This window comes from Mastacembelus armatus, chromosome 7 (assembly GCF_900324485.2).
Source record: "Mastacembelus armatus chromosome 7, fMasArm1.2, whole genome shotgun sequence".
Lineage (NCBI taxonomy): Eukaryota > Metazoa > Chordata > Actinopteri > Synbranchiformes > Mastacembelidae > Mastacembelus > Mastacembelus armatus.
In genome coordinates, this window is record NC_046639.1 from 23,892,227 (window position 1) to 23,909,572 (window position 17,346).

General features: G+C 39.9%; 1 protein-coding gene across 3 annotated transcripts in view; it reads right to left on the reverse strand.

The window, feature by feature from the left end:
- nphp4 (nephronophthisis 4) overlaps window positions 1–17,346 on the reverse strand; it is a 116,836-nt gene that overhangs the window by 29,695 nt on the left and 69,795 nt on the right. For all 3 annotated transcript variants that reach the window (XR_003297318.1, XM_026333408.1, XM_026333407.1), the window contains exons 12-15: window positions 16,229–16,366; window positions 10,998–11,155; window positions 8,485–8,676; window positions 5,527–5,714 (exon numbers count right to left, since the gene is read on the reverse strand). Coding sequence is in view for 2 of the 3 variants with exons in the window: in XM_026333408.1 (XP_026189193.1) it covers window positions 5,527–5,714; window positions 8,485–8,676; window positions 10,998–11,155; window positions 16,229–16,366 (676 nt within the window). In the remaining variant the exon portion in view is untranslated. The remainder of the gene's footprint in view (window positions 1–5,526; window positions 5,715–8,484; window positions 8,677–10,997; window positions 11,156–16,228; window positions 16,367–17,346) is intronic.

Sequence of the window (17,346 nt, forward strand, 5' to 3'; positions counted from 1 at the left end):
TTGGAGGAGTAGATTTCCCCCTTCATACCAAATACTGTACACACAATTTAAGGACTAAGGGTGTTCAATGGGCAAAAATCTCATTTGATATTTACGATTGTTAGCCATTTATTCATCCACTCCTGCTAGGACCTAGCAGCTAGGTCACATGCAGGGACGCACACATCAGCCATTTGATTCATTTACAGTAAAAGAATTAATTTGACAATGTAAAATGAGTGCTCTGGGATTCTCAGATGACAGCTCTACAATGTACTGATATGAAATCTGACTCATACACTAATTATCATGCAGAACAAATGAAAATGTCCCCACTTGTGATTCAACTCAATCAGTGAGAGGTTACACTGTGCAGCCAGCGGCGACCCAAACTGGGAGGTGTGTTAAAGGTATTGACTTCGCGTTTTGTTGTAACTTGACCCCCAGAATTCTCCCTCTCCCACATCTCTCCAACTTCCAACTGCTGCCTGTATTCCCATAAGTTACAGGGAAGCAGCCAGCTGGGTAGAAATGGAATAATGAGGAACTGTGATGACACCAAGCTCCCCTGACCCTCTTCACACATGAACTGAAGGAAAGTTCTTTTCTTTTTTTTTTTAAACATGCACATACATGTCTGGCAGTTTTCCCATGTTGTGAGCATGCAGACAGCCTGTTCAGAGGTCATGCTTTTTCGACACCTATCGTTGAGGCCTGGGGTCAACAGAGTTTCAACTTCTCACACCTATTGAAGATGCACACCCAAAACAAGTTTTAGTGTCAGTTTATTATTCAGTATAAAGTCATTTTTATTAATCAACACAGAAGAGCCTCTGAAACTGCTTTCAGGCCACCAGGAAACACAGATTTGCAGCGAAAGGTAAAACAGATTTCATCTGAGTGCATTGCAGCTGTTTCATACTGTTGGTTGAAGTGGCAGTGGGCTACAAATAAGGATTTCACAGCCTGCTGAGGAAAATCTGCCCACAGTGAAATATTTTTCTCTGATCACATATCTAAAATGACCCTTAAAAAAAAAAGCTAAAACTTACAGAGTAGAGGAATCTGCATGTTCCTAAAACTAGATAACAGCGACAATGTTGAAGGATTTTAACCGAAGGGCATTACACTATTGTTTGATCATATTCAAGAAAAGGATAAAGGGACACAGAGCCCAAAGCAGTCTTCAGATTGCTGTGCTGCTTCAGAGCTCCTTTTCCTTTAACCTCACTCATGCAGACTCCTTCACCTCCCACTCTACCGCCCCTGCCCCCAACCACCCGCCAACTCTCTCCACTTGGACCATTAATTCTCACAGCATGCTCTGGGTTTGTGTGCAGTGGACGGGTGGCAATGAGAACACAGAGGGAAAGTAGGAGAGAGAGAGACAATGTGCTGTGTGTTTGTGCTCACAAGCAGAGAAGAGCTGACAGATCTGGCTCAAGGCTTGTACAGGGTTGTGTGTGTGTGTGTGTGTGTGTGTGTGTGTGTGTGTGTGTGTGTGTGTGTGCGTGTGTGTGTGCAGCTAGCCTACAGACGAGGAGCGGCACTCAGCACATTCTCCTTACAACCTGGATGCCCTGCCCGGTGTATACACATCAGGCCAGGCAGGCTGAAAATCCTGCCAGGGATCAACAACTCTCAACAACGCTGTGAAGGCTGCAGGCAAAGAAAACAATGAGGCTGCAAAGAGTGTACAGACAGATGCAAACCAGAACATCACAGTAGACTAAGGCCACATTTACCCAAATATCTAGAGGAAACTGTGCTCTTTAAAAAGAAAAAGAAAAAACACACATTGGCCATCTAGGGCTTCTCACTGCAATATCAAGGCTATAATGGTCACATTTGATGTAAGGGTCTGGTGGTTTTCCACATTTCCATTACGCTTTTTCTAAAATAAGCTGCCCAGACATTTTGAATGACGAACAAGGTTAAGATACAGAGGATGCTCTGTTATTTGTATGGTGACTGTTCACCAGAGGACAGTAGTTCCAGCAAACTCCCAACAACAACAGGAAGTAGGGTGACATTGCTTATTATCAGTGTAACCATGATGATGATGGTTGGGGTTATGTTATGGAGGTGGAGCTTTTGATACAGAGCAACCACACACCAATCACATAGTGTAAAATCTGCACACATGCATGTGCATACTATCTACAGCCAATGCTTGTTTAATTGGTACATGGTTACAAAGCATCACAGACCGATAATTAGCTTTGTGTTTAATCAAGGCTGAATTCACCTTTAACAGATGTGACTGTTAAATCACAGACATGTCGAGCACAGCCTGTACACACCCACACAGTCCCGAGAAGATTTCTAATCAGAAAGCAAATGTAAACAGCTGTGTGGGTGGACCCGGGTTGTGTAGAGCATATGTAGGATTATTCCCATCCCTGGTAAATAATTGCCAAAAATAACACAGTTCACATATTGATCTGATATTATGATGAGCTACTCAGAAGCACTGCTGCCTTTAAAATAAAAATCTCTCATTGCAGCCTCAAAAACTAAATTATTTGCATAAGAAGTCATTTGCTTTTCTCACTGATGAATTTGTTTAATTGTTTCTAAAATTGAACAATTTCAATTGATGGACACAACTGTAAACATTTTATACCTATTGCTTGAGCAAAAACAGTCACTCAGACAGAACACTTCAGCAAACACAATTGCTGACTGATCTAACTTACATGAGGTAAACAGCATGGTACCAAACTGTGTGTTTTACTGCATATGTGTAATCTCAGTACAGGAAAGTCTGGAAAAAAAAGTCCTGGCAATCTGTTGCCATTTCTATCAGGACCAGAAAGCATCAATTAAGCCAAGGTTGGAAAAACCACTGTGGTAAAGTGTGTGCACAATGACTTTCAGATGTGGTCTAAAGGTGTTGTGTTCTGTAAGGAATCCACCAAGAGAGCCTGGTTGTCACAACACAGCAGCTGAAGTAAAACATGTATCATCAAAATAAATGTCAGAGATCCTACAGTATAGTATAAAGGTTGAAGCCCATTAGGTTGGACAGGGCTTAGAAATCATTTTCACAGCTTGAGACATGACATAAATGAATAGGAAGCGGAGGACAACACAGTGGAAAACATAACCTGGGAAACCATCAGCCAGCCTTAGCAATGAAGCATGGAGGCAGTGGCAGACAGAAATGCCTCAGGGCAGGAAGTCTAAGAACCCAAAAAAACAAAAAAAAAAAACACCCAATACTATACAGTGACCAGGGGAAAGCAGAAGAAAGGCCTAAAGTCTGGAACTGAAAAACTTGGCAAAGTCAAACTCATGATTTTAAATCTATTGAAGTACATTGATTTTGGTTGAACAAGTCCAAAGTCATTCCTTAAAGGAGGAACTGTTACGTTACGCTAAGATGTAGCTCCAAATATTAGTCATTGTTCTAAAGATTATTATTATTATAAAAATCAGTTACAAAGTCTTTTTTCTCACCACTCCAGTGAGGTGAAACAAGCTGAAAACATTGCACTGAGATAAAACTAACGGTAAATGAAAACAATAAGTCCACATACACTGAAAAAACTGCAATTATTTTTATTTAGTATAAATAAGTTACAGATCAATAGGCCTTAGAAACTAAACTGATCAATAATTAAGATAAAACTGAAACTGAACTAAAAAAATCTCTTACAAAAGTGAGTGAGTCCTGATAAATTTGAATCTACACCCAAGTTGGATAAACTCAAAACCTAAACATAAGAAATTTGATTTAATTGCCAAACTTTACTGAAATCTATTGCCTTTTTCAGCTGTTTCTCTTTCACAGTGTAGAGCCACATTTTGTCTGTCCAATATAACCTTCGCTTAAGAGCAGTCTCTGTGCTGAAAAACGTATAATAGGGTGCAACAAGTCTTGAGACCTTACCATTAGGTGACCTGAATGAAATCAACTGGACTGAGAAAACACTAAACAACAAACAAATCTTATGGTGAAGTCCAGCTCTTTGTCTCCTTTTTTGTGATAAAACAATAAAATGTTTATATGTGACAGTAGCACAAGTAAAGTTTTTTTCATTAACATAAGCCACTATTACAGTAGTAGTTGGACCAGAGTCAGTAAGGCTGTGTTGACAAAGCCCCTAAGTGGAGCAAAGGTTTGTTGTATTTCTTTTGAATTAAAATTTTATATTTCCAGCCTAGAAATTTTCATTTGACAAGTTGTTGAATCACAGGTTTTGTGTTTTGTCTGATTATTTCTTCTGCTCTAAATTAGTGCATAGAAATGTTAAAGACAATAGTTTCAGTTTTCATTCACGTTCTCCCATGTCTTCAGTTGTTTTATCGCTCTGACTCTAGTGATGTTGTTGAGGCATCAGTAACATTAAACAAAATTACCACCTGATATATTTAACTGATGAAGCTTGTAATTTTGAAAGCAATTAGGACACAAATTAGGATCATTTCCAAATGTTCACAAACAGTTGTCATGTGTGTTTGTAATTACATTACAATAAAAGCTGATTTAATGCCACAGGAGAATTTCTGCCAAATCCACTCAGTCTAGTTTTTAGTTTCTTGAGAAGCAGCTACAATAACATCCATATTTCAAAGGTGGCTCTGAGTCATTTTGTGCTTCAGGATGTAAAGTTGCTGAAGACACGTCAGGAACAATTATGGTTAAATAAGGGTTGTGAACAAACTAAGTATTAAATAATAACCTTAATGCCTAATTCTACAAATGAGAAGTTCACCAGTTGTTAGTAAAAGGGTGGGCAGGCTCCAGTGCATAGATAGATGGAAGGGTACGCCTGACTGTAGGAGAACTGGGTGAAGTTACACACTGGATGATATAGACAGAGACAGGTGGAAAAATACTGATGGCACAAGACTGGAGTGTGTGTCTGGGGAACAGCGAATATGGGTAGACATAGGAACAAGGGGTGGGGGGGGGGGGTTGTTTGTGTGTTCAATATCATGCTCTGTCAGAAGCTGTAATATCTCTTCCATTTCATTAGTTGCTACATGAATAGACTTGACATCAATCAGCGCCCGCTCAGCTGAATGAAAGAGAAGTGCCTCAGCATCACAGAACATCATGGAGCATCATGGAACAAGCTTGCTGTTTGCAGGTACTCTACAATGTCAACCTGGAGATCAGTAAAATAAATCACAGCCTGGCTCGTATCTGGAAACTGTAACACGTATACAACAGTAGCACTGGCTTTTCTCAATGTCAGGGAATTCCAAACAAAACTGTGGATGTTTCCCAAACATAAACTCCCCAAGCAACATTGATTTGTTAACAGGCACTAACAAAATAACTTAGCTGTCCTGTCAAACAAAGTACGGGACTGCAGCTTTTTCCATGCTAGTATGATTGGAAGCCAAAGTCTGATAGAAGGACAAGAAGAAAATTAATTTAAAAAACTTTAATTGCTTTAATATGCTTCATATCTAACACAACGTCATTCATGATAAATATGTCCAGGGGTGATGGAAGAATCTCCATTGCAGTGAGGAAATGAACAGCTATTTTTTTTTATTTATTTATTTATTTTTGGAGCAGTGGATCCTTACCAGAGTTGACAGTGCCATCTTTGTTGACGGTGGCCAGGATACAGGGAAGCAGATCACTAGTTTTGTGTTGAACCTTGTCACTGCTCAGTAGTTTGAGCTGCTGCGATGTGACTGGTGGGAAGCGATAGAACTGGAAAGTGAAGTAGATGTTGTCAGGCCAATCTGGACCAACACCTGCTGCCGCTATTCTGTCAAAAGATGGGCAGATAATTATTCAGAAAATAAGGGTAGCTAGGTGCAATATCTAAAAGTCATACAGCAATGAACAAGAGTTTGATTTACTGCTCGGAATACTCTGATGTTTTTATTACATCATTAATCTATGTGGGGAGAAAAGTGGTATTCATATTTAAAAATTAATAGCTTAAATATCATTAAAAACTTATGAGGCTAAATCACATTTCTGCTAATGATTGGCTTCAGACAATTCCAAGAAAGAAAAAATAAAACATGCATTTCTTTCATGCTTCACCAGAGCTGGTAATTCAGCTTTTTGGATGCTTATACCATAAGCGAAAACCCAATAATCCAAACGAAGGTCAGAATTTATGGGGCTTAGGAGTGGCTGTAATTTGGACACCTGATTGAGAAGGTGTCAGTGCTCAGTACCTTTGAGCCAGTTTGATGATGATTGGTTTCGTCTTCACAACATACAGGATCTTTGGAAGATACAAGCTCTAGTCTATGTCAAACAGAGTGGGTAAACAATAATTATATAAGTGTGTTTACATTTTTTAAATATAGTTAGCTTCTAGGTTAACTATTTTTCCCCCCATTCTTTATCTTATGGAAAAAACCTCCTGGTGTTGTGTATTCTTTTCCACAAAAACACCACCCTCTGAGTGTGATTCAACACACACATGCATAATCTAAACCCACATTTCTAACTGTGCATGGCCCACAGAAAGTCACAATGACCCTGCCTGCACTCAATATTAACACCAAACACATGAAATAAGGTTTCAGGATGTATTTCTGCCTGATGAATAGATTAGCAATCAGTCATTGGGTATTAGATAATGAAGAAAGTGCATCTGAATATAAGAAGGAGGTGCTGGTAGGTCCCCCCATGACCATGGACAGGCTATCAGAGCTGGAGTTTTCAAAGTGGAATTTAATAAGAGCAGCATGTGGCCTCCTAGTCAATCACACGCTGATATTCCACTGTTAAAGATGCTGCTGTGCTCAATCTTCACAGAGGAGCCGGCATTAATATTCATTCTGTAAACAGATAAGATTGATAATTATGGCGCCTGGGTGAGAAGTAGAAATTACACTGCCTATCCACAGGCTCCCCGCTTACCTAAGTGCTACTGCTGCTGCTGCCTAAGCCCCCACTTGCCATACCTCTTTGTCATAATTATGAAGTAACCTCCACCCCACACTACAGAGAGCCACACATATCTGCAATTTATGGTCAAGTGTGCGGTTTCACTCCACATTGCCTTAAGGTGACTGATTAAAAAAAACAGAAGAATCAGATAAGTTTCCATGCCTTCATGAACCAGAGATTAAAGTAAAAATCCATATTTTTGATATTAAATATCTGTTTTGTTTCACTGTCTCCAACTGACAATAAAATAGTGTTCAACTTACCCAGAGGCTTTATCTAATGTGGTAATCTTACAATATAACTAGTTTTGTTTTGTTTTTTTTTAAGCTAAACCTCCATCCAACTCGCCTGCAGAAAGGAAGTGATTTAATTGTCTGCCTATTTGGAATAAACAGGAGAATAATGCTGTGCTGGGGAAAGCTGGAGGTAGGAAAAATGTCATTACTGACCTCGCTGCTCAATCTAAGGGGGGGTGGGGGGTGTCTTGGGTACGACGTGAGCTCTCACAACTCTAGTAGGACAGCTGGTGAAAGTTCTAAATAAGTTTTGATAACCTGGGGTTTTGTTTAAACCCCTGATTTTTTGCTGCATGCTCCATCTGACTTACTTTTGGCAATGTCAGAGTTTTCCTTCAATGGGTTCAAATTTCAATAGGAGTTTTCTTTTCGTTTCAGCTGCTCCCTTCAGGGGTCGCCACAGCGAATCAACCAACTATCCTCATGTCCTCCTTCACTACATCCAAGAACCTCCTCTTTGGTCTTCCTCTAGGCCTCCTTCCTGGCAGCTCTAACCTCAGCATCCTTTTACCAGTGTATTCACTGTCCCTCCTCTGAACATGTCCAAACCATCTCAATCTGGCTTCCCTGGCTTTTTGTCCAAAACACCTAACATGAGCTGTCCCTCTGATGTCCTCATTCCTGATCCTATCCGTCCTCGTCACTCCACACAGAAAGAAATAGCAGCAATATGGTGAGTCTGTGACAAAGAACACATATGTGACTTGCTTTACCAAACGTCTGATGGTGCTGATGACAAGCCAGAAAGAAAGACTGGGATGTTTTGTACCCATCCTTCAGCAGCCCAACCCCACCCCTCCACTGTCAGCCCCTGGCAGAAAGGACGCTGGTTCCAGGGTTTATGTGAAGGGCTGCTGACAGCAAATGCATTTATGTGTTATTGATGTGTGTGAATGTGTGTTCACTGTGAGCAGAGGATGAGTAGCAGGACGTCCGCAGTGACGCACCGTACATATGGATAGATTTATGTAAAACAAGGAAGTAAAAAAGGAAATTCTTTGACTTTAGAGTTTGCTACCACTCTCTGCATGTTCTGCTCATGTTGACCACAACATAAATAGTTATAATTAAAGTTGAGAGGGACACGTTTAATGAACTTGGTTGGTAATTAACTTAAAAGTGCAGCGGCTCAAGCACCCAGGTTACCCTTTTTCAGTTAAAGTATAATAGAGTTTAATATAATTCCAACATTCCTGGAAATAAAAAGAATTATATATAGTAACGTAATCACACATAGTATATCATAGCATATATTCCAAACCTACATGGTGAATGAGCTGCTGCTATTTACCAATACAGCCTCATATGACCAAGCACTGGAAACCTCACCTGGTAAACGCCAGAAACTGGAAAACCATCAGGTTGCCCTGTAGGACATCAGTCTCTTCACGCTGAGGGTCAAAGGGCACAGGCTCTGTGGTATCCAGGACTTCTGCAAACTGTCCACTACAGTCCACGATGTTGGGGAAGCCAGCGGAGTAGAGGTGAGCCAGTGAGCTCCTGGAGCTGACTGAGCAGGTACTACAGGAGAAGGGTTAAATGAGAGGAGAGGATCAGTCATTCTGCAGGCTTAAAAGACTTTAGTGAAGGCTGCTCCTGATGCTTCATGAGCAGCAGGAGGTGATGTGGTGGTCCTTGCTGCACCCGCCTCACTTGTGGTCGTAAATGAGGCAGAAAAAAGGTTTGGATCTCAGTGGAGTGTTATGCTGTTTTATCATGTTAGATCCAGAGCTGTTTATCTTGGATCACCTCCATTCTGACTCAAGATAACGTCAGTTTTCTCTCTTCATCCTGTTAAACTGAGCCTGAATTTCAATATTTGGTTGGACCTGACAAAAATGTGGTGAAAAAACAATTAGGCAGCATGAGGATGTCAGCAATATCTGTCAAGCAGTAGCACAATAAGAACATTTACAGGGGAGAGAGAACGTGTGCCAATGCATTCCCTCTGGATTTTCTAGTATAATTGGCAGTTATCTCTAATCATAGTGGCCACCTGTTTTTCGGCAACTACGGTAACATTCATAACTTATACTTTCAACGTTGGCATTAAACACTCTGGGTATGATAAACACAGTGCACAGATGGCTGGCCCAAGTGCAAGCATAGAAAAATGAACAATAATGTTTGGTCTTATAAACAGTAACGCTGCCTAACGTGTATCGTGTCCAGTTGGTAAACAGTTGAGACCACCGCATCACTTTTGAAAAAGAATAAAGCCTTGATTAAAGTAATTAAGAGAACAACAATGAAGGAGACAGCGAACTGGGTTTTCCTCTGCGGCTGTGTAGCATTTCATGCTTTCCCTCTCATCCCCATCATGAAGAATTATATCTTAATTTAGCCCCAGTAGATTAATAGTCAAGCTATAATTTATATTTCAAAGGGGGCTCAATCAGATATGCACAACAACTTCAATTAAACTTCTTTAGACTTCATTGTTCTTCTCAAAGAAGTGGGTCATTCCCCTCTGAAAACAGTCAAAGAGATGTTTTGGGCCCAAGGGAAGAGGCAGAGATGTTTCAGCCCACTGAAGAGAACTGCACTGTGTCTAAGTCCAAACTCTGGGACTGAGAAACTGTTTGGATGCCAGCTGATTACTTACACACCCTCTGTACTAATGCAAAGCCTTGTTTCTGAGTTACAGCTCCTATTATGTGCAGCGAGTACTTTCTCATTTGGTGCCTCACCTCTACAGACGTGGCTGCATTACCACTGCCATTATGATATCATCTCCCATCTCTATTATTAGCTGTGAGTTGATTTCATTGGTCTTTGTACAACTAAATCAAAGTCAAAACCTTTGCTTTGGAGTTTAATAGCACAGTAACAAACAAAGCTGAGACCATCACCCAAAGTGGGATGTAAAGGCTGACAAAACGATTTGTTCAAATTGGCTCTGCGCTGACATACTGCTATACTACCCAGTGCACACATCCTGCCAATTAGAGAGCTCATCGATGTTCCTCTGTAGATACCAAGACAATGGACAAAGACGATTGTTTAAACTGGGACTCAGGGCTGGATAAAAAACATGGTCAAAGAGTGTTTTGAGTCACATATGAGTAACTGACCACAGCAGGGTCTCGTCGGCTTATCAAAGAAATACAACTAGGAGGAAAAGAAAAAATGTGTCGCAAACTTGAGCTTGATGTGTATTAATCTAGAGGTATCAGGTGACTATGAGCTACTAGTTTCATGAATGTGGAATATACTATAACATTCATTTGTACTGAAGTGGCAACCAACAAATTAATTCCACTCAAGTCAGGATTCAGCTAATAGATTATCAAGGATACACATCACGTACGTCTATCATTACACTGGCCAGTGCTTACTGTTTTACAACAGCTGGCCTCTTTATTGCAATTAATATTGCACTGCAGTTGCCACTACCAACAACAACAACACACAGTGGAATTTCCTCTACTCCTCATACTGCATCAGGGGTAGTTTTTGATTTTGTGAGATGTCAGTGGTCCCAGATTCTGTATTTAACACCAATTTATGCAATAACCCAAAACAAAAAGATGGCAAAAACAGATTATTTCCCTCAGCACATGAGCAAAAAGAAGCCTGAACATAATATCCAACATTTTTATGAAGACAGCCTTGATGAAAAACTCCATTTACAATTAAATGAAAACAAGCAAACAAGAAATTCTTCGTGTTACATTTTTCTTGGTTTCATACAGAAACATATTTAGGGATTTTAAACCTTGTAATATTTGTTTGGCATCAAATATGCATCAACAAAAACTGTCTTGGAGGTATTTTACAGAATTAAATTCTCGCCTTTCTAAAACAGATCCATATTGAAACAGACAACAGGAGAGGCTTACCTATGCACATTCATCCCTAGACTGATGACAGGGGCATGGACAGGGGTGAAGGGCAGCTCTTGAAGCTGGTCTCCTTCATTCTGAGACCAAGAAGACACATTTTCTTCCCGCTGCAGGTCCACCTCCAGGTGGGCAATGTTGCTGACAGCTGAACGGCCCTAAAACAGATTTGGTAAATGAAAACACAGGAGTCGAAGAACAAATAAAGTGCTGATGGCAAGAATGCTCCGGTGAAGGTGTCTGCGTTTGAAGCTAAGGTGTCCATTGATGGTTTGTGATGCACACACTAAACTGATCAGCAACAAAAGGTTTACTCCACAGAGAGGTCTCTGTGATTTAAGTCAACATAAACTGTTTAAAATCAGATGATACTGGAATTTCTTCCTCCCCGACTGAAGCTCAGCTTAGCAGCAGTGCATTCAATGCTGCCCTGGTGGCCATAACATACAGTAAATAAATCCAAACTGATTCCCAAACGGCCTGATAATCTGGCTGTCACAACCCCACACTTATACTAGAAACACATACTAGACACACATCTTCACACATCAATGCTAAACACACATCTTCAGTACACAGGAGTCTCATGTCAGAGATGAGATAAAGAGCTTTCTCTGTTTTAGGTTTACTTGGTCCTTGTAAATGCTTGCATTGATTCTGAAAGGCCATTTGTCAGTTACAAGGCAATAAATAGCCTTATCCATCAATATACACACCTAAGATTAAGCACCAACAATCTCTCGGTCATATACTGCAGTGTCATCATAGCATTTATCAGGGTATGACTCAGTGTTCAAAGCTGAAGAAGGTAACCTTTTTAGATTATAATTTTTTGTAATTAACTGCTGCAAACTGACATGCTGGGTAGCCAAAGATAAACAGGATGACGTGTGATTCTCCAAAATTATGCTCTGCTATACTTAATTCCATTTGACGTGTCAAAAACCAGGAGATGTCTAAGGGTGAGGGTGTCACTTTGTCTCATCAGTCACTGTCTATAAGCTGCCTTGCTAATTATAAATGATCTCTTACAGTGTGTTGGTTTTACGATATGACATTGGTGCTCGTGGATCACTAACTTGGCATATGTCTCTTTGACGTTGTACAATTTTATCACTTTTACTACTTTTTTTTTTTCTGCTTTTGTGTTCCTTGTTTTCAGCAGAACCTTACTGTACAACACTGGCACAACTGCTGGTTAAATTATTCCATACACAATACATCACAGAGAGAAAGCATTAAGGTGTGCAAGTGCAATTTCTCAAGCTACTGAAGAGAAGAACGTCAGGGATAGATCACACTGAGATGAATCTGCTCAGATGGTATAACCTCTCAATCACAAGAGGTGAAGTACATAAGTCTGAAATCACATACGTTTCAAAAGTCTAATAACCTGCTCCCATTCTGTGGTACTAATATTTAATTCATCTTTAATATTTAGCTGGAGCTCCTGCAAACATAAAATTTAAAGATCAAAACCAACAACCATGTCTCAGTATCTCAGTAATGCTGCCTGTGGCCCCGGGCACACAGGTTCATAGTACAGATGCAGATCTTTTAAAATCGTTCAGAAATATGTTGTTTAATTTAAAGTCATTTCCAAAACCAGCCAGGCACAGTAGTTTCAATCTCATAGTACAGTACCTTTGTTTGAGACTATATGTCCATTAAATATTAGTAACACTAAGGAGTATTAACTAAAAATATAAAGGCTCCTCATTATGAATAAACATCATTTCATGTGTTATTAATGTTGCGGCTCACTGATGCGCCTTTAATAGTTTTTCAACCTCTGTGACACACACAAACACACAAAATACAAAATACTCATTTTATTTTAGTTCTGATCACGTTTATGTTAGATGAAACATTTCTTTCCTGATGGGACTGATCTCTACCTGGATGACATTGCTTCCATCCTCTGGGTTCAAGGGGGGTCACTGAATGGCTTGCGAGGCATGAAAAAGATATGCATAATATTATTTGGCCTGCACAGACACCGTATCTCAATGCAATGGAAGCCCACTCTGATAGACCGCTATCATCAAAACACTAAATGTGGGTAAAACTTTTAGAAACACGACTTCCATCCCTCCGGTAAATTTCAGATTGTGAAGTGGCACATGGTGGTCCGAGACATTACTAAGACACTTCATGTTGGTTTTCCCTTTAGTTTGTCACCTGTCTGCCATTAACATATGAAGCTAGGACATTCCTATTTTCCTACTAATTCACATAATTATTACCAGGCAAATCAAAAATCAATCATAAGGTGTTAACTTGACTTTTTGTTGTGTGAAGATGATGCTATTTCTGTGAACCCTCAGTGTCCAGTTCACTTATGAAAATAAATGGCGTATAATTGGTAAAAGCTGACATTGTGATGTGCTGACATTGTGATTGCTAAAAAGAAGAAAAAGGAGTAGGGAACAGTTAATGCCTCTGAATCACCTCAACATTTCTAATTTTTTGTGACAAACAATCTGCTCTTCACTGTCAGTAACAGACACACAGCTGGAAGGGTATTAGCACAGATAATTAGCTAAGGAAAGCTAAAGTTGTCACTTTCCAGTCAAGTGATTTTTTTTTTTTTTCTGGTCTTTGATACAAGTGTATATGGTTCAGTTGATCTATCAGGGCACATGTGTGACTGTGTATTACTAAGCTTTCCATCAGACATGCAAGTAAACCATCAGATATGACCAAAGTCAAGTTTCTGTCTCTATGACAAAACTAAACTTTAACTTGTTTACCATCAAAAGCTACAGTCTTGAGCTGATATTACCAGGACCTTCCTGTATGTCAGCCATGAACCTTCAATTAGTGTATGCCTGACTGTGAAAGTATCTGAAAATACTGCAAATGAATGAGCTGTTGCAAACAAGACAGCTGAAGGACAGCTGTCCTCCTGTTTCCCAACACTAGGGATAAAAAAGATTTGTTAAAAACATTTCAGACAGATGAATTAGAGAAATAAACAGCACACTACGTTAACACTAATTAACACTAAAATTACTACAAAGAGTTTAATATTTTTATTAGCAAAAATCCTGATCTAGCTCATAATTTGGAAGTGTAGCAAAAAATCAAGAGAATACTTTAGTTTCACTGCATTTCATTTTTACATGTCATAGGATATGGAAAACCTAGTGTTTGAAATATAACCATAAATACTCAAGTACAAGGTGTTCTCAACTGTTAACCTTCTGTGTATTTATAGACAATATATGAAACCGATAAGATGCTTGGACAGTTTTTCCATAGTACAACCTAGAGAGTCTTTTGCAACCAAATTGAATTGTTTCTTTTTTTTTTGCCATATTGTGTGTTTAACTATACTGTTATCTCTAGTAGGCCTGATCCACAGCTCTGGGAGTACACCTGCACTATGATTCACTGCTTAATCTATATGGAATTTGAGTGTGAAATATGGGAGAAACACATTAAAGTCGCTGCTGTCTAGTTAAAATATGAGCAAAGTCCTTGGCTGTGCTGAGGCATTCAAGTACGTCGACTGGTCAGGACAGCTCTGAAACAGCACCTACAATGTGATGACAGGTTTGAACAAAGAAAACTTCTAAGGAAGCCCACAGCATGACAAATGTGACAATGTGCCTTGACAGCGCAACAAATGTGACAATGATTTATTGTGTGCACATTGAATTTTCCCCATTATCTGGAATGTGAACTGAACCACGGGGCAAACTACTGAGACTGAATTACAGTAAGTGTAACTACAACAAAATTCTTAGAAAGAAAGGAGTTAAAGGCTAAATTCAAATGTCCAGACATGTCCACTCCTTCATGTTCATGGAGTCCAGAGTGCAGCAAGCTGTCCAAATCCCCAATTCATCATGGGGCCTTAAGTAATCTTTTTACTAACACACCGGGTACAGACCAGACAGTCATGGTGAAGAGGGAGCCACAGATGACAGAAACGCTCTGAATTTATTTGTCAACCCAAATCGCCTAGGGTGATGAGTTTTGGGTTATCACCAAAAGAATTAGACTGCAGTTAAAAACAACAGAAATGAGTTACCACTGCAGACAGCATTATTGGGTTCACCCTTACAAACAGACATCCCTTTTGTACTGATACGTGCACGGTGATGTGATTTTCAACATTTGGGAATGCAAAAGGATACAGTGATGAAAGTATTCTATACATTTCCAACTGAGAGGAAAACCTGGAGATTATACTGTACATCCCATTTGTTAGGATATTCCAGGGGGAGACGCAAGAAATGTGTTAGGGCTCCTTTTGCTACCATCATGACCCAGACCTTCATCCACTGAGGAAAATGAATGGACAGCTGGATACGCAGGCACATACATTAGCAATAAACCATGACAAACACAAAATAACTACACAGAACCACACACCAAGCTGAAACTCATTACAAGCCGCCAAACAAACCTGGATATTGTACAAGAACTAGCAATATGTTGTTGTGATAATGTTTTCCATCAGAGAGACATATTGCATATCAAACTGGCTTCAACAAGCAGAAAAAAAATTCAGGATTAATCCCAGGATTACAGCATTATGATTTCACTCCATTCTGTGAGATTCCACCACTGCTTCTAAAGTGCAGTGTGCTGATTCGCAAATATATGCATCTTTGTGGGTGAACACGGACTAAATTAGCAAAGACAAAGAGGCTTTCAAAGGCAAAATGACTTTGCCTGCTGATTCTCAGCAGCAAACACCTACAGCCACCCTCACATTATTTCAGGAAATTATTCAGCAGAGTTATTAAAATCAGCAAAGTATAGCTGGCTTCCTTATTCCTGCTATTCCCCAGCTGCAGTGGAAGTACTGGAAGCAGCATGATTTCAATTAGACAGAGCTGGATAGAACATATAAAAGTGTTTACATTAGGCCTGACCTGCTTGTTGTGCTATGCTGTGGTTTGGTAGTTCATAGAGAAGTACACTTAATTATTTTCTATACTTTTAAAACCATACAAGAAAAAAACAAAAGTGATACATTTCAAATACTGTCCATGGGTATGAGCCTGGGAGCAGAGCTGTAAAGGTGAGCGTGTCTTTGAGCTCTGCATATTCTTTCTGATCTATAAGTCATATTGTCTTTTAGTGTTGTTGTATCTGAATGTGCACTGTTTGTGTAAGTGTAACTATGACTCCCTTTTGCCTACTGCTTGTGTATGCTCCAGTGTGTGTGTGACTACAAGGCTGTGTGTGTGTGTATATGGGGGTGGAAATCTTACGACATGTGACAGCTGGTGGGCCGATGCCAACGGGGAAGGATGGAGCAGAGAAGGAAACGACTGTTGCCACGGCAACACTGAGCTGGAGTGGCTGATGGTCGGGTAGCGTGAAGTAGCTGCCAGCTGAGACAGTGAGAGCTGCAGAGAAACAATGCAAATGATTCGCTGTTATTATTATGATTATGAACAATGGGGCTCAGGAATATACATGTGCCGTCTCAAATGACAACAACAGACCATTACACTGCTTTGGTACTTATAAACCCTTCCCACCGCACCCACGTCTTTACCCACAGCCTTTCAACACTGGTATCCCCCAGCTAGTTTAATTCAAAACTGTCTGCTCCCATTTGCTACTGACGAGGTTTTACTGAAAACAAAGGAGAATTTAGGTGTGAGTGGAGAGATGTTGTTCTTTACAACTGTCTTAAGAGTTATGCAATGGTGGCAAGCAGGTGTATGAAGCACTGCGAGCAGAGGACTTTTATTAATAGTAAAATATCAATCCAAAGGAAGCTTTGCTGACTCTTTTTTTTATGGCTTCAAAAAGCAAGAAATGTGCTTGTGACCTGACAACTACTCACATTATTTATAGCTGACATAACATATAAAAATATAACATAAAACATTCTCATTGCTAGCTGTAACTTTTTACGAGGGACAATATATAACAGAAATTTCACATGATTTCTTCTAATCTTCGTCATTTATTGCAATTTATTTTGGTTTCAGTTAGCAGACGCAGCACAGTAAGGAGGACAAGTTTAGACATCCTGGCCTCCAGATCCTGCTGGTTGATCCTCAGGCATTCTCTCCGTCGACAAGATATATTAGTCTGCCCCAAGGTGTCTGCCCAGACGTCCACAAGGAAGCATCCAGAAGACATCTTGCTCAAATGCAAAACTATTATCTCTCTATGCAAAATGGCTGAGAGCTTTCAGGATATCGGAACCCTTCACTTTACCCCTAAGCTCAGAAAGAAACTTGTTTTGGCCTGAGGTGACTTGAAAATGTTGTTTAATGTCAAATGATGGATTGGTTTCAGTGGTATCCATAGCAACTAATGTCAACCTGTTCCTAGCAACCAAGGCTGCAGTGAAACTGAATACAGACAATTT